General features: G+C 37.2%; 1 protein-coding gene across 3 annotated transcripts in view; it reads right to left on the reverse strand.

Annotated features, from left to right (window-relative positions):
• Positions 1–19131, reverse strand: part of LOC110598608 (uncharacterized) — a 64011-nt gene that overhangs the window by 5176 nt on the left and 39704 nt on the right. For 2 of the 3 annotated variants that reach the window (XM_078019110.1, XM_078019109.1), the window contains exon 5: positions 7519–7589. The exons of the other annotated variant lie outside the window; for it this stretch is intronic. In XM_078019110.1, the coding sequence (XP_077875236.1) occupies positions 7519–7589 (71 nt within the window). The remainder of the gene's footprint in view (positions 1–7518; positions 7590–19131) is intronic. 3 annotated transcript variants of the gene reach the window in all.

Raw genomic sequence — 19131 nt, forward strand, 5'->3', positions numbered from 1 at the left:
ATGCTTTTTGAGTTTTACACTGTTCTAGAGAGAAACACACACACACACACACACACACACACACACACACACACACACAACTACCCAAAACGACAAACTGAAATAGGGCTGGGGAAATCTGATGAGAACATTTTCACACGTACACTGCACATTGTTTCAAAAGTGATGAATGAGCTCTCAGTTCTGTGAGCAGAGTTCTCCACTTTGGGGGCTTTTCTGAGCAAGGTTGGAAGACCTAATAAAAAAGCTCAGTTTTGACCTAACGCCTGAATCACTTGCATGTGTTCTCAAGCCAGGATCCATTTCATTCTCAACTCATCTATTTGCTATTGGTCTGATCTTGGAAAAGTCGTTTAGCCTTCTTATGACTCGATTTTTTATAATCTGTGGAAGATACCCACCTAATGTGGTTATTTAAAAGGAATATGTGAGTCAACAGACATTAAGCACACAGAACTCTCTCTGACTCATATTAAGGATGCAACAAATATTGTTACTATTGTTATTATATTTCTAGAAACTGCAAATTTCCAAATATTCATATGAACTAGAATTGGTACATAAGTTGGAGACATCTATAAATTTCTTTGAAAGGACATTATATGAATGTGTTCAAGTTGTAACTGAGAAGAACGATAGATTGTTCTTTTTATACATACTTGGAAATAGTAAGAAATTAGCTTGACTTAAAAAGCTAGGATTTTGACACAAGGCATCTTTGGGGACCAAAGCATGGAATTAACTTCCAAGAAATATGTGTGTGTTTCCTTCTGAAAATATTAAGAAAAGAATAACAAGCTCGGGGCTGGGGATGTGGCTCAAGCCGTAGCGCCTCGCCTAGCATGCGTGCGGCCCGGGTTCGATCCTCAGCAGCGCCACATACCAACAAAGATGTTGTGTCCGCCGAGAATTAAGAAAAAATAAATAAATGTTAAAATTCTCTCTCTCTCTCTCTGTGCCCCCCTCTCTCTCACTCTCTCTTTAAAAAAAAAAAAAAAAAAAAAAAAAGAATAACAAGCTCATTTTTTCTGGGTAAATTAAAATTCACCAGCTTAAAGGCAGACTATTACTTAAGTGAACCTTGACAGTTTCCTTTGAGCCCTATTATCTACTGTGGTATAGGTTATAGTGATCAGTCTCTTAAATGGGTATTTCTATGGCCTTCCCTGACAGGCTCCATGAAAACTTGCCCTCAGCTTACCCCATTTTCTACCTAAGAATGTTTTCTTTAGGGAATGAAAGAATGAATAGCATTTCATTCAATAAGTGTCTGATTGTTTCCAGGGCTTCTTGTAGTTAATATAATGTTGCAAAAGTAAGCGAGGCCTACAGTAGCTAGAGGGTAGTGAGGAGACCCCTGTAGTATGTTAATGGGAGACAACAAAGAATCACTTAAATTGGCAGTAGATTCTCCCAGACCATGGGTCCAAAAGGTAGGGGTCTGCATTAACCTCATTCAAAGGACTAAAGAAATAAAGGCAATGTCATGGCCTTTGTGACTTGGTGGGGTTCCTAGGGAGCTGCACCGAACGCTCCATTTTTTATGCAAAGGCTCTCCCTTTATACCTCAATTCTAGTGATCAATTCAAAAAGATTTTTATACATGTCGCTCAGAGTAACAGGTAGTGAGTTTATTAGAAAGGTTGAGAAAGGGGAAAAGGGGACACTCCCAAAGAGAGTGAGTCCTCTCAGAGAGGAGAGGGACAGTGTGCCTTTCTTGCCCTCCATTTTATTGGGGTCCCATGGAAGTCTCCAGAAAGTCCTGCCCAGGTCCACTTCTTAACTTTTGACTGACAGCAGAATGACATCAGCCTTTCAAGTCCCTGCTGCCCTGACCATTTTAGGTCACTTTGGTCCATGCTGACTGGTTCTAGTTGGAAACTGTTCTTACAAACTTTGTGGTTTAGAAGAATTATCCTTATCTCCCTGAGTTCCAAGATCAGGCCTGAGAAAGGGTCACAAAAGTCCCTCCTTCAGGCTAACTTGTGATCTTCTTATCGACATTATTTCAGGCCTGCATTTCTCCTACAGTGAATGGGAGGTTTGCTGAGGAATGTGACATATCTTGTTCACTTAAGCTAGGCAGGGATGCAGGCAAATTGCTTCATGGAAAAGAAAGCATGTGGGGGTCAGCACAGTGCGCCCATTTCTTGGAATTCTTCTCTTAACCTCATGTTACCACCACTCACATCTGTCTGTCCCCTATCACACTGGCCCTCTGCTGTGTCACTTCAAAGAGCTGTCTGTTACAAACATCCAACATACTGCCTGGTAAACTACATGGAACGAACTTGAACAAGTACCAGTTCTAACCCCGACCCATTCTTTGTTAATCTGTCCTCCTTCACTTACCACTTCATATTTAGGATGATTTTGACATTGTGCCAATCTAATTAGGTACGTCCATTTAGGTTTAGAAAGTAACGTACGTGCCAGTCCCTTCCTCATCCATGCCATTTCAGCAATACATGAAGAATATCAATGAGACCATCGGTAGCAAAAGCAAGTTATTTTGATTCTGCCCTTCAGGCTCCTATTATAAAGTTTAGGAACTCTTCTTTTTCTCCACTAACACAGAAATTATGGAAATACTAACTCGGTTGTCAGAAACCATTCCCCTCTTTTAACCTGAGAACCTCTCTAGTTTTTAGAGCTGTTTTCTACTTCCATGGCTTCCCCCACCCCCACATAGTATATCATGTATTTAAGGAGTTACAATGTGTCAAATTCTCTGAGACATAATAATATCCTTCTATATTACCTTCTGGGTTCACAGTCTACATTCCAACTGGCTGCAATAGCTAGAAGTCCTCATCTGAGCTTTCTCTGAACTTGGAGGTGGTCCAAAGAGAAAACTCTTCCCATCAAGATTGTTAATCGGGGTCAGAAATACCCTCTTGAGAATACTTATGCAGCTGAAATTTTACCATTCCAGTGATAGCATTAAAGGGACATACTACAGGAAAAAAAAAAAATTCCAAGAATGCAGAGCTCCTGATAATTCACTACCTGACAGTCACAGCCTGAGATCAGCCTGTTCCTTTGGTCACGCCTTGGACCTTTGGTGCCCTATATCACTGAAATTAACCTATGAAAGGGACACTATGCTCCCAATGCACAGGGCAGACCCAAATTAAATTTCTACTGAGACCCAAAGAACAAAATTCCAAACCCCTCCCCCTCTTCCCACACTCCCTTTTTATAAATTGCCAGAACAATAACAAAAAGTGGGGTTTTTTGTGGTATTATTTCTGGTTGTCTCTCTGTCCCCCCCTCCCCACCTCCTGCCTCAAGGGTGCTCATCTGTCACCTTAGAAACTGGCTCTTTATGAGGCATGCCTTTGCTGCATTCCTTGGCCTCCATGAATCGCGGAACACTGCTTTCATGAATGCAAGCCTTTCACTGCCATCTGGACATGCCCACAGGTATAAACATTTCTTCATGAAGAGAAGCAGGGAATGCACATCGCATCAATAAACCTCTTGAATGACAAACAAAGCCATCCCAGATGTTGGGACAGCTGTATCACATCAGAGTTCGTATAGCATACATCTGTCCCTAATGCCATTGCTTCCTGATAGGATCAAATTAAATGTTCAATTTAAATATCCTTTAACTTTTCTCGGGGCAAATGCATGAATTAGGTTGGGAAAGAGGTTTGAGGAGAGAGGTAGAGAAAAGACATCACTGTAAAATAGAAGACCACTGAGTTCCACCCAGGGCTAAATATGCTAGAGTCTGTTCATTCCTCACTAGCATTTCTCTAGGTGGAAACCCAAGAGCAGCGTGTCTTTCCCTTGGCTTGGTGAAATAAGGCTGGCACTCACTCCACTCAAAGGTATTTTTATGTCCCTCATAGACAAACATTACAGATGAAATTCTTCACATATTTATAAGAACACAGACTCTGTACTTGATTGAGGTGGCAGGGGTAGGGGGAGGATGTGACAAGGGCTCTCTTATGTTTTCCTGTAAACAAAGTTGCTATGAACTTGAAAATCAGTCACATCCAGCTCTCAATTAATCCCTCCATGTGGCTATTTTTTGGTCAGGACGTTACTATTCTTTGGTGTAAAACATTTTCCTTACCTGCTAGTGTCTCAGGTCTGGTGGCTTTTACATATCTATCATGTCCATCTATGTATACACACATGCTCAGAAATAAAATGTAGAATTCTAACAACTCATAAGATTATATAACCAAAATAAAATTTCACCCACAGACCAAAGTTTATCATAGGAAAAGATGAGGGGAGAGAAATCCGAGGGGGAAAAAAAAATAGATGATGATATTCCTAATATGACGGAAAAGGGAAATGGAAGAAGGAGCAAACAGCGGTGGCAAGGGACAAGCAAGGGCCAGAGGTTTCCTAACTTTGCCACCCTGTAAAAAAGTCAAATCTTCCAAAGATCTTTATGGACTGATGAAAGGACCAGGGACACTGCCAGGTAAATTTTTTTTTTTTTTTTTTTTTACAAAAATCATATCATTCCTAATACCCTGCTGCAACCACTGATTAATCTGGTCTGGTCTCAAATATAACCTGGAATGCAACTGGGAAATTTATACTAATCTGTCCCTCTTACCATAATAAGATGTGATCCTTTTTGCCTTTTTTTTTTTTTTTTTATGATAAAGTTTTCCAGTTCAGTGAAAACCTTTGTTTACCTGACATAAAAAAAAATGTTCATTTTCAAGCTGTTCTGTTGACCCAGGGCTTTCTCTCCCCCTTCCCCCTCCCGCCTTCTGCCTTTAAAAGTTCAGGATGTCTCCAACAGTAACTGTTACATTCTGTCTAGCAAGCCTGGACTGTGGACAGTGATCTAACCTCTTGGAAAAAAACATGGAGTTCACCCAAAAACCGAGAGAGACATTCTCTTGCCCCAGCCGCCAGCTCATAGGTTTCAAAGTCCTGGGACACACATCATGAGCAGCCTGGGGCTCTAGCATGTAAGCTCCAAGCGCCAACTCAAACACAGAAAGCACTTGAGCAGGTATAAACAGCAGCCACACAGCAGGCCAGACCCAGAGGCAGGCACTGAGGGGGGAACCTGCCAGCCAGGCCCTGCCTGCGTCACTCTCCCACATCCTTCTCCACACAGGGGGAAAAAAGTAACTCCCCAGTCGGACTGCAAATCCAGGAAACAGAAGGCTCCGATTAAATGAATACAAAAATATCTTTCCCTTAAAAAGAAGAAAGGTTTTGCTGATGCGCGCGCGCGCGCACACACACATACACAGACACACACACACACACACACATCTTTGCAGCAGAAAGTCACCCATAATAATTTAGATTTGCTTCGAAGCAGCAAAATTGGCCTTTGATGGAATATGTGAAAAAGCAAACCACGTCTTTCTCCCTTGGGGATTTTGCTCATTTTTCTTAAGAGTATGCTCTGTGGCCACCCTTCCCTGTGGGCCTTAAATATATTTGGTTTTGAACATATTGACATCTATTATCGGCCTCTGGTTTCACCTCTTACAGAGGCACTAATCTCAGTGATTAATCACCAAATGTACGATCCTACCTGGAGAGAACAGAAGAAAATGTACCTACCACCAAGAGAGAAGGCTATCAAGCCTACCAGACATAGATTCTGAACCTCCCTAGAAGCATTCCTTCTGTCCACACAGTTTGTTTTGTTTTATTAGGTAGCAGGGATTGAACCCAGAGGCACTTTACCATGGAGTCACATCACTAGCCCTTTTTTTCTAAATTTTGAGACAGAGTCTCAATAAGTTGTTTAGGCCCTTGCTAATTTGCTGAGGCTGGCTTTGAACTTGCCGTCCTCCTGCCTCAGCCTCCAGAGTTGCTGGGATTACAGGCGTGCCTTACCCTGCCTGGCCCATGGAGTTTTTTAAAAAAAGATGATCAACATTATAGATGCTACTCATTTATATAACAATTTCCCAAAAAGAAGTCAGTGTATTCTACTACCCTGAGTATTGACTAATGTATCTTCTTATAACAGCATTGTTTATATTTAGTTATACCTTTATACTATTTTTTATTTGGTTGAAGTTTCCTTAATAGGCTTCAATAACTGTCAAATTGTTTTTATTTGCCTTTTTAACACTGTTTATAGAATCCCCACTAAATGTTGCTGCTACAAATATAAGTAATTAAAGTGTCTATCATCGAGAAACAGAATCTATTTGAAAAAAAAAAGACTTTGAAATGTTAAAGGAAGTCTCTAAACCACACACGTATTATCTTCATTAACTGCATTACAATATCTGTGGAAGCACACACTGTGTTCTGAATGCTCCATAGACTGCTCTGAGAGTACAAGTCACAGAAAACACAACCCCACTATAAAAGGACTCAGCTCTCCCTGGGTAGATTAAGATATATTTCACTTGTTTTATGTTTATATTGTGCACTGAGACACATATGAATTGAACATCTTCACAGAAGCTATAGGCTTTACAACTAACCAATAGTCTGGTTAAGATACAGAAGATATTTCAGTTCAACAAGGAAAGGAGAAGAATGGAAATAGCTGTTCCAAAAACATTTGGGGAGAATATAGTCTTCATTTACATATTAAAATGTAAATAAATATGTGTGCAGATATTTGCAGCCAGATTGTAATGACAGGGTAGGACCTTCCTAAATTTGAAAAACTATGCAGGGACATTCAAAACTATTTTGATCATTAGCTCTGATGGGAGCTATGTAGAAGAAACAAATTCTTATTGTCCAAGTGGTGACTGACCTCTACTTTTCAAAGTTATCAGAATCCAAAATGTACAAAGTACTTCATAATGGGTTCACTGGTTTGTATTTTAATTCTATTTAATAAGTTAGTGGTAACTCAATTCTTACATCACTCACTAATAAACCATACTTGTAAGTAAAGGGGTCTTTGTGTCAGTTTTTTACACTTCTGAATGACTTCTCAAATCTGGATGAAACATTTTGGCCCTTAAAAGAAAAAGCCTTAGTGTAATAAGATTCCTCCCACCCACTCTACATAGACAGAACTAATCAACTTTATAAAACTCTCAAAGAAAGATTTTTCTTTTTGTTTTCACCTTAGTAGAGTCACATATTTGATATATCCTTGATTTTGTTACATTGTGGGTCCAGTCTTAAAGATTCCATAAGTGTCACTTTAGTAAAATTCAATGTACTATACAAAGTATACAGATACTGTGCTATAAACTAGTGTGAGGCCAGGAAGAGTAAAATAAGCTTTCATTCCTTATAAAAAAATAATCCTATTCTTGTGTGCATTATATTTCTATTTCAGTTGCAGAAACAAAGTCACAGAAGTTAAGTATCATTCTCAATGTCATACTTCTGGTTAAATGATGGAGTCAGGGTTTCCATCTAGTTATCCCCAAATTTTGGGTCTTTCCAGTATACTGTGTTCAGTTCTTTACCACAGACTTTGACATGCCCAATATACCACAATTATATTAAAACATATATAATTTGTATTTGTTTATAGTCTCAAAATTCTTTATTGGCGGGCTGGGGATGTGGCTCAAGCGGTAGCGCGCTCACCTGGCGTGCATGCGGCCCCGGGTTCGATCCTCAGCACCACATACCAACAAAGATGTTGTGTCCGCCGAAAACTAGAAAATAAATATTAAAAAAATTTAAAAAAAAAAAAATTCTTTATTGGCCAATGTATTAATAAGCTTTCTGTTACTATAACAAAATACCTGAGATTATCAATTTATAAAGAGAAAAGTTTATTTGGGCTACAGTTCTGGAGAGTCCAGTTCATGTTTGGTTTGTTCCATTGCTTTTGGGCCTGTGGAGAGGCAGCATATCATGGCAGCAGCACATGGCAAAACTTTTCATCTCATGGTTGGATATGAAAAGGTTCTGTGGTCCTATGATCCCCTTCAAATACATGCCCCCAATGATCTAAAACCTCTCCCACCTCCTAAAGTTCCATCACCTCCCAATAATGCTATGAACTGGGGACCAAATCTTTAACACATGAGCCTCTGAGGGACATTTCAGATTTAAACTGTAAAAGCTAACCTTAACAAAACAAAACAAAAAACCCCACTACATTAAGAATGAAGTGTTAGAGGTAGTCCCATTAAATACAGGGGAGAGACATTAACAAATTATCAACAGTTCTATTCAACATTAGTTGGGATATTCCGACTAATGTAAAATAAAGTAACAAAAATACTGGAAAAAAGACAAGTCACTTTTGCAAACTTTATGATTATACAGGATGAAAATTTATGAGAAACAAATAAAAATTGATTTAAAAAACTATTCATGTTTATGATAAATATTTGACTATAAATATTCTTTATACCCCAGTAACTGGTGATTTAATGCCAATAACTTCTAGCCCCAAATTAACATAATATTCAAAATAACTTAGAAAATAATTTAAATAATTTACATATAAGCTTAGCATGAATGAGATAAAACTAATATAACAAAAGAAATATAGAATGTTAATCAATCACACACAAAAAGCTCTGAATAAATGCAGATATCATTTCCTGGGTAAAAGATTGTAAACTGCCTTCAATTAATCGATAAATTTAATAAATTGTCAATAAGAGTATAAACGAGACTTGACAAGGTGATTCAAAATATATGTCAAAATAAAATACATTAAAAATGTGGAGATTATTTTTTAAAAGGAAAAATATTTTTAAATATACTGTAATAAAAATAGTGTGGCATTATCACAGTAGTCAAGTAGATTGGAACAAAGTATATAAATAGAACCATGTAAAAAAATAGTCTGGTTATGATACAGAAGATATTTCAGTTCAACAAGGAAAGGAGAAGAATGGAATTAGCTGTTCTAAAAACTTTTGGGGAGAATACAGTCTTCACTTACATATTAAAATAGGATGGAAAATATGGTCAGATAACTCACATATGTGGTAAGAGAAGTAGGGGACAAGTACATTATATAACAGCCTTAAAATCTGCACAAAAATACTTATTAATTTTGTATATCAAAAAATGTTATGGCAAATTAAAAAGAATAAAATTACTAAGAAAAGGAAGGAAAAAATATGTACATCTTTGGAATAGAAAACACCTTCTTACATAAGATATATAATTAAAAGCAATAAAGGAAAAAAACTGGTCTACCTATTGGCCTTAAAATTTCTGAATGACAAGTTATGTTATTTAACTCAATTTTAAAAGAGAACTGACAGCCAGGGGAGCATTGTTCAATTATGTGTATTACAGACAAAATATTAATATTCAAAATGTGTCATGAGTATGTTATCTGGACCAAATCAATTAGCTAAAAAGCAATTGACCCATTGACACAAATAGAAAAATGAAAAGCTTATAAAATGGCTTTTCACAGGCATGGATATACAAATGGCCAAATGAGATAAAAGCTATTCAACCATACTATAATGATTAAAATGAAAATTAAAACAACCATGACAGTTTTTTGTTTGATTTTGTTTCTGTTTGTTGTTGTTGTTTTGGTTTGGTCTGATTTTCTTACTTGTTTTGGTTCAGTTGGCAGAAAATTTAATGATAATCTTCTTGAGCTTTTAAGAAGGTACATGCGTCAATTATTGCCTCTTGGGAACATAGATTTATACTATCTTTCTGGAAGATAATTTGATTATAGTTTTAACACTCAAATTGAAAATGAATTCAGTAAAGTAGCAGGTTACAAAAGCAGTATATTAAAATCAGTAGTTTTTTTCTATGCACCAATAACAAATTTTCTGAGAATGAAATCATGAACATGAAATCTTGAACACATTATGATACATGAAATAAGTCAATGACAAAGATAAATACTATAGGATTCAACTTACATGAGTTATATAAAGTAATCAAATTCATAGAGACAGAAAGTAGAATGGTGGTTGCAAAGGTCTATTTTGTGTTATGTATATTTTCCCACATTAAAATGAAACTATCACAGGACACACAGAGATTCGTCTGGGATCACTAAATAATGAGGATCAAGAACTCCAGCACAATTGGGTTTCTTTCCACATCTATTCATTGCATATATCCACATAACTAGTTTTAACTTTACCAGATACTGCACTTTCCACATGGTGGAAAGCATGAATTTTATACTTAGAACTTCAAATCCTCTCTGGTTCCAAATCCAAAGACACCAAGAAAGGAACTCTATTGACACACTCTAATTGGATATCCAAACCTGAACTTTCAAATTAAACATGGCTTAAGAGATGGAGTCAATTTAAATCAAGATGGCGGCTGCCATATAATTTTTGAAAACAAAGATTTGATTTTTTTTTTCTTAGTAGGGTAGGCTATCAAATTAGCAAGTAATTAAGAGAGTAATATCCATACTTTGATAAAAGTTGAGGGAGATGCAAAGGATTGCAGAGATAATCTTGCAGGAGAAAAACGTAAAGGAATTTCACTATCAGGAATGAGGATATATTTTGAAATCTATGATTTTGATTTTTTAAAAATCTACAAACAGACTAATATAACATAAAGTCACCAAAACCAAACATATATGGCCACTTGATTTATAGCACAAGTGGCAGTATAGCACATATTAATAAAAGGTGCAGCCTCAGCTAGATACCTATTTGGGGGAAACCTGAGTATTTACTGCTTTCTCACAACACTTAAAATGGACTGTAGACCAAGCAAAGAAAGTTGAAACAATAAAGTTTTTTGTAGGAAACATAAGAAAATGCCTTCATGAGTTTAGGTAGGCCCAGATTCTTAAGCTAGATACAAAAGGTACTTATTATAAAGGACATTGTTGAAAGAGCAGACTTTGTTAAAATTAAGGAACTTGCTTATTTAAGAATATAATTAGGAAAAAATATCCATACTCACATACCCAGAAAAAGAAATAACTTACACAAATAAATAGGAAAAAAAAACTCCAATTTTTAAAATGGGCAAAAGACTTGAAGGGTATGTCACAATAGAATATACCCAAATGATCAATAATCATATGAAAATGTGCTAGACTTCACTAATTATCATCAGGACAATATAATGAAAACTACAATGATATGACACTATGCACCCATTGGAATGACCAACATTTAAAAAATAAATACTACCAAGAATCATCAAGGATGTATAAGTGGTACTAAGCCTATATTGTTATCATTGTGATGAACTGGCACAACTACTTTGGAAAATTGGCTTTATCTTTTAAAGATGAATGAACCACTATCTTATGAACTAACAATTCTATTCAACTAATGACTCTACAACAGAAATGTTTATGTAAACATAACAAAAAGCACACAGGATAATAGTGTAGCACTCAAATACCTGAAACAAATATATTAAATGCCCTTCAATAGTATAATGGATAATTTACAATATTCAGACAATAGAATACCATACTGAGAAATGAACTATTGATGCCTGCAGCAACATGAATGGTCTCCATCATCCAATTCAAATATCACGTTGAATCAAAGAAGCTGGACATGAAAGAATATACAATGAATTTATGGTGCCAGAAACAAAGTAGCATTTAACTTTGGGGTAGGGGAAAGAAATAAGAACTGGGTGGAAACTCAAGGGAAGATTCTGGGGTAATGCGGATATACTCTGTCTTGATCTGAGCGTGGATTTCACATTGTGGTTCACATTGCTGAACCCAGACTTATATATAATACATGTGGATTTTTCTGTGCTTATGACAATTAAAAATTTTAAATAGTATGGACAAGCAAAAAATGTTTATTCATTGATGAAGAGAGTATAACCTGGTAAAAACTCTTTGGAGAGCAATTTGGTAATACTTAACAATATTTGATAATTTCACTTCTAGGAGTTCACTAGTAATAGAGAACATAATGAATTTATGATTTTTTGAAGTACTCATATGCCATGCATTCTTTTATCATGTATTAGTATATTTATTAATTCCAATTAACCTATGAGATAGGTGATATCTGTGCACAGATATATAGAGATGTGAGTAGCAGCACTGCTTGCAATGATAAAAACCAGAAATCTAAATGATCTTTAATTGATGAAATGAATAGATCTCCATTCATATAACAAAATAAATGAGGTAAAGAAATATTAAAATATTTTTATAATTTTCAAGTTAACAAAATTAAAAATACAGAGGCTAAAATGACTATTTTAGAGCTCACATATTTTAAAAACCAGAGATAATCACACATACACACACAATACACACAACACACATACACACACAGAGAAAGAGAGAGAGAAAGGATACAACTAAATAGCTAAGTTTGCTTTTCTCTGGGAGGTGAGAGGGACTTATTCTTTGTAATTTCTATATTTCTAAATTAATGGTTTAATGTATTACATTCATGATTAAGAATAAAAGTAGAAAGAAACTCTTCATCAAAAATGATAATAATAATAACAATACATCTTAACTTCTCCATTCTTAGGCTTAATTAAACTCAAAAGAAACTTGCACACCTATAATCCAAGCAGCCCGAGGCAGAGTTCAAAGCTGGCCTCAGCAACTTAGCGAGGCCCTAAGAAACTCAGTAAGGCCCTGTCTCTAAGTAAAATACAAAAGGGGGGCTGGGGTTGTGGCTCAGTGGTAGAGCGCTCACCTCACACATGCGAGACCCTGGGTTCCATCCTCAGCACCACATAAAAAAAATAAACAAGTGAAATAAAGGTGTTGTGTCTAACAACTACAGCAGGAGTGGGAGCCGTTTATTGTAGGACAGGAGGGGTATATATACATTCCACACAGCTTATCCTAATTAACATAAACTAGATACAGCAGTCAACCAATAAGGAATCTCCACACTTAATGGCTCCCTGGCGTTACTTCACAAACCACTCCCTCTGGCAAAATGCCAGGCGCCATCTTGACTTGTTTACAGACCCTAACAAACAACTAAACAATAATTTTAAAAAAGATTATTAAAATACAAAAGGCGCTGGGGATGTGCCTCCATGGTTAAGCATGCCTCTGAGTTCAATTCTTAGTACCAAAAACAAAACAAAACAAAAAAAAACTCAAAGGAATATAGAATAAATTTAAGAAAACAGTTCATCTTAAAATACATTCAATAATGATGAAATTAAATGTATTTTAACAACTTTGCATCCAAATCCATTCACATTTTTAGCCAACTCTTAAAATTGTTCTTTAAAACCATTTCCTCTTAACACCAGCCATACTGTGTGTGTGTGTGTATGATTTTTTAATATTTTCTTTATAATAAAACTATCCCTATATTTCCTGCCTCTTTCAGTAATACTGAATGAAAAGTTTACTTCATAAAATTTGAAAGTAAATTTTGCAAAACACAAGTGCAACAACCATTAGTGGAAATAGTACTTGCTAAATACTGACATCTAACTCTGAGATAGATCGAGTTTAGCAACTTTGGGGTATCTAACTCAAAAAAAATGAAGGTATATGGAAGAAAAAGGAAGTCCTTTACACTCAGGTCAACAGAACTACTTCTGACAGAACTGATTTTCAGCCTTACCCAACCAAAAAAGAATGTTTTGAAGAGCTGGATTTCAAAACTATGTGGGCCAAATTGCGAGACATAAACAGTGTATTTATATGTACACAAAGAATTTAGGGTGTTCAAAGCAAGAAAAATGTGTTTCAGACCAGAATGTTTAACGTCTCTCCTTTTCTCTCTTCTGATTAAATAATTCATCAAGAAGATAGATAGCAAGCCCATAAGTAGTCATGCCTAAAAGGTCAGAAGACACTGGCAAAGAGAAGAAAAAGAAGAAAGAAACAAAAACAAACAAGAGGCTTGGAGGAACTGTGAGCATCTAAAGCTTGGCACTAGATTTGGCAACAGGTGAATTTTCTTTGGAGGGTATTAATTTTGTAAGTCAAAGTTATTAAAATCTGACTTCCCGTTTCAGGTCTGGAAGGCATAATGCACAGGTCTCTTGCTCCAGCTCTCCCTAGGGGCTGTATTTAATCCAAGTAGTCCCACTCCCTTTACCGGCTCATATTTTAAGTGCAAAATCTACTGGACAAGACCGTTAAGTCTTGCCACATACTGTGCGGAAGTCTATGTCAATGTTCATCTGGTCTTCCTGGATAAGGTCCTACGCCCTCCTAACTGCACAAATATATGCTTCCCAAAAACATCTCTTGATCCTTTCCAATCTCCGAAAATGTTCAATCCCCTTTCTCCTCACAATTCAGGTGGAAGCAGATAATCATTCTCTAAATAATCCTCTATTCAGCTTACTCTTTCAAGATGTCCGACTCCGAGAATCCCTTGAATGTGCTGGAATCAATCCACATTTCCTTAGTTTGTAGATTTTCCTCCTCTCTCTCTCTCTCTCCTAAAAGATTGTTTTGTACAGTTTTCTTCTTAAACTTCAATGCCTCCTAAGGCCTCTGCCATCAGTCCCAATAAAAGAGATGAATCTATGACCCTGTCTTATGCCAAACCTCCCCCTTGTGCCCCAGATCCCATCCCCTCTTGCCCAAATCATCCCTCTCTCCTACACTGTTCAATTCTCTCTCAGTCTACTCTTTAGCAAACATACTCCTCTTATTATTTTTCACAACCTTTTCTTCATGTCACTTACCTGCTCTGGGTATTGTCCTGTTTCCTCTTGCCTCTATCACAAAACTCTCCTGAGTATTATGTGCACTTACTGCCTCTAATTCCCTCTACCCAGTCTCTCTCCATCTCACTTCAGAGCCCCTTACACACATACACACACACACACACACACACACACACACACACACACACACACTTTAGCACACTATAGAAGTTGCTTTAGCAAGAGCACCAAGAAGCTCCTCACCCAATTCTCACTTAATTGGTTAGTTGCCAACTGACACAGTGGCTACCTCTTTAGGAAACAGGCTTTCTAGCTTAGAGTAGCTCTAAAACAGGACTACTTTTCTGGCCTTCCTCCTACCTGATTGTCACTCCGTCTCAGTCTCCTTTTCTGTTTCCCTCACATTTCCTAGCCAGCAGTTTCTCCGGACTCAGTCATTGGACCTCTTCTTTGAGTTGGCATGCTGTCTAGTAATCTCACCCAGGCTCATGGCTCTCAACATCACCTCTGAGCTCTCCCAGAATTATATTTTCAGTCTGACCTCTTGCCTGACCTCCACACTCACTGCACATCCCACCCCCAGTAGGATATCTCATAGGTACCACAAATTCAACTGCTCTTCACCAAGCTTCTCCCCATCTGCCCCAAACTCCTCCTTCCGTAGTCTTTTCCAGTGCAGTAAATGACAACTCCGTCCATTCACTGGCTCAGGCCAATACATCCTGGAGTCTTGCTTTGCTCCTCTCTTTCCTTCACCTCCCTCCACCCTATTTTAATTCCATAAGAAAGTCCTGCTGACTCTAGTCTCAGAACATATCCAGAATCTGGCTCTTACCCTGGTCCACACCACTATCCCTTTGATTTTGATTATTGCAGGAGACTCCTGTTTCCATCATTGTCCCTTCATTCAGTATATTGTTAGCTTAGCTGAAAGACTGACCCTGTTGAAAAATGACGTTCTGACCAATATTTTTAATTAGCTCCCTGTGTCACTCAAAGTGAATGAAAAAGTCCTTACTATAATCTTCCAAGAACTTCTCTGTCCTGCCCCCTTCAGTATCCAAGTCTCCTCTCTCACCTCCTGCCCTAATTCTTTGCCTTTCTTGACTGCTCCAGGCAGACTGGCCTACTTGCTATTTCTGGAAGAAGCCAGGCTCACTCCTATCAGGGCCTTTGCACTCGCAATTAGCTCTGCCAGAAGCCTCCTTTATCTGAGATGTAAACACTGCTCATACCTCAGCTCTTTCAAGTCCTCACTAAAAAGGAGTAGGTCCTTTATTTTAAAGTACAGCCCTCTAAACCTTCTAATCGCCTCTTGTTGGGTTTCTCTGTAACCTATCATCACAGAATATTGTTTACAGTTCATGCACAAAGCTAAGTTCCATGAAAGCAAGGATATTTGTCCATTTTATTCATTGCTGCATCCCCAGCACTTGAAATGGTGCCTGACAGAGTGTTTAATAAAATAATTTTAAATGAATAAATATGGCCAGAAGTGTGCTAGTTGCTAGGTATAGTGCTGTTTTGCTCCTTTAACTGACTCATTAAGGTTTCTCTGAAGCCAAAATTTCCCATTTGGATATCTCTGGAATTTTTTTTTTTTTCTTTCTAGAAACCATACCAAGCAAAATCTTTATTACCAGACTTGTTTCCCAGAGAATGGCCAGGTTAGAGCACCTTGTTGCTGATATCAATGTGGATCTGCCTGACAGTAAAAAGCAGAACATCTTAAAGTATATTTCCTAAGAAAATCTGTAGAAGAAAACAATAAAAACAAGCCCTCTTTATCATTATTATTTTTTTTTTTTTGGTAATCAAATCAAAGAGGCACTCTATAAACTAACTCAATCCCACTTTCTTACTTTTTCAATGCTTGTAACTTGAGCTTTTGTATATTTTTTGGCACCAGAATCCTGAATTTTGTAAACTTCTTGGCAAGAAACTACATAGGATGTTTCTTTAGAGAGCATTTATTGCATCCTCTAAAATTGTTTGATTCTTCTCTCAAAGTTGAAGGAAAATCACTCATAATGAAAGTACAAGAAAACTAATAGCACCATTAGCAAAGAATTACTTAACAAGATAACTGCTTTATTTGATTCTGAAGTCTTATATCTCTAAGTAAAGCATTGTCAAAGCTAAACACTATTGAAAAACAGGCTTGGCTGGTGCCTGCCAGACCATCACATGGCAGAGATCGACATGTGGTCACCAACACTCTTTCCTTCTACCCCTGAGCACACAGATGGGTGACATTGCCTTTATCCACTTGGATGTGGCTGTATGACTGGATCCCCACATTATGCTATTATTCTATGGTTCAAGCTGAAACATTAAGAAAACTCTCATGTGTTTCTATTCCCTCAATTACTGGATGGATGTGGAAGAGCCAGCAGAAGATTTTGGGCCCTAAAAGATGGTAGAAAAAGTTGGAGTCCGTTGCGGACCACAAGATAGACTGCTCATTGACAAGGAACATCCACTTTGGTTCTGCTGTGAGTTAGAAATACATTTTTTTGTTGTGTTAAGCCGTCGGGGTTTGGAAACTTGTTTTAGCATACATATCTTAAGTACAATCCCAGAAATCGTGCCCACTGAAGTAAATGGCACATAGTCCGATCAAAGGCATGGCCTCCAGGAGTGCATGTAAAACAAATATTCTACCAAGCACGCAGGTACCCTGGCTGGCATCTGTTGTATTCCTGGGCTACCACAGAATGGCAGAGGTAAATTAAGGCTTCCTAGGAATAAAAAATGACTTCTTAGATACTAACTGAAATGAAGCAAAATACAGTTTTCCAGTGAATAAGAACCTGTTCTCATTATTTAAATCAAAGTTAAGCTTTCCTTTCCATTTTTGCTCTTATTGGTAATGAATCTACTAAGTATTTTAGAATCTTCTTCCTCAATCAAAAAGCTTTTCTAAAGAGTTCCCTAAACATCACTAGCACACCATGACATATTTCTTTGTAAAAGTATAAAATCAATTCATTTACATAAATTTTTCATTGCCCACTATGTCCAAAGTACTGAAATAATCCTGTGGAGGAAGAAAAAGAAAAAAAATATTGGATGCCCACTCCTAATTAATTTTCATAATTTAATAGCTCCATAATTCAAAGAGTGCTTTATATATTGCAATAATATATGTCTATGTTGATCCAGAAAAATGATTTAAAAAAGAAGAGAATGTGTATGAGGCAGAAATGAAACAATGGAACAGGTGGAAACAGAAAGGATGGGCCAATGAAGAAGGTGAGATGGAGCCAAGATTTTTTTTCCCTGGCTTTGAGTTGCAGAAGTTTCTCCCCTAGTCATACAGCTGCTACCGGACTCTACAGTTCAGAAGGCTCTACTTAGTGTCATCTATATTATTGCCTGTCTCCGTGGCTGCTAGACAGCACTCCAATGTGGGAGTTTTTTGGATCAAGGCTGAGTTTACAGAGCTAAGGATCTTAGGAACAAGTCCCATGACAAGAATAGCCTTGGTCCAGGGCTAGAGATGGCCTTGGTTGGGTGACAGCCTGTGATGAAAGCTGAGCCCAAGTGATCTAGGAAGACAGAGCCAAAATCTAGCTTCTGATTCCAATACAACCTTTGATGGTACCAAAAAGATGGGAGAGTCACATCCTGTTCTCAGCTTGCAAACTGATGTTATTTATATGTCACTTCACTGCTCTGAACATCCAATTTCCTCAATTCTAAAATGGGAAGAATAAAAGGGCATTTTTCATAGGGTTGTTATAAGAACTCAGTGAGAGGATACATGTATAGGACTAAACACAGTCTTAATGAGCACACCATAAATGATGACTATTTTAGTGTTTCAGTACCTTATATCTATAATATCCAAGGTTTCAAGAGAATATCATTTTGTTGTTGTTAAGATGGGGTCTTGTTATTTTGCTCAGGCTAATCTCTAACTTGTGACTTAAATAATTTGGCTACCTCAGTCTCTTGAGCAGTTGGAACTACAGGGATGAATCACCATACCCAGCTCAGAGAAAATATTTTAACTTTATCCATCCCTTCAAATTAACCAGAAAAACCCTCTCATAAATAAATGATGTGGTTATGAACACATATGAGAATGCTTAAAAATATTTTTAATACAATAAAAGATAGTTTGAAGACTTAACAAAAGGTCTTCATAAAGATTTCCTCAGGGTTGGGGCTGTGGCTCAGCATGTGTAAGGCTCTGGGTTTGATCCTCAGCACCACACAGAAATAGATAAATAAAATAAAGGTATTGTGTTCAACTACAACTGAAAAATAAATATTAAAAAAAAATATTTCCCCAAACAGTATAGCAACAAAGGCAAAGACAAATTTTTTTTCCTACCACTTCATGGTCATTACCAAATAACCTGATTCACTAAAAGAATAGATCCTGGAGATTGCTTCAGATGGCCTAAAGAAATTTGTCAAACAACTTACATCATTTTGGCTAGGAACTAATTTCCAGTACCCAATCAACTGAGAAAATGTTAACCCTTCAGTTGATACAATATCAAGAAACGCATGTAGGGAAAAGAGTCGGGAAGTCAGGACATTGGGAGGGGTGAGGAGAGTAGGGTTACTCAGAGGCTCAGAGCAGTGCCTAATTACCACTTAGCTTGGAACTCATCAGTACTTTACCAG

This window comes from Ictidomys tridecemlineatus, chromosome 8 (genome assembly GCF_052094955.1).
Source record: "Ictidomys tridecemlineatus isolate mIctTri1 chromosome 8, mIctTri1.hap1, whole genome shotgun sequence".
NCBI lineage: Eukaryota > Metazoa > Chordata > Mammalia > Rodentia > Sciuridae > Ictidomys > Ictidomys tridecemlineatus.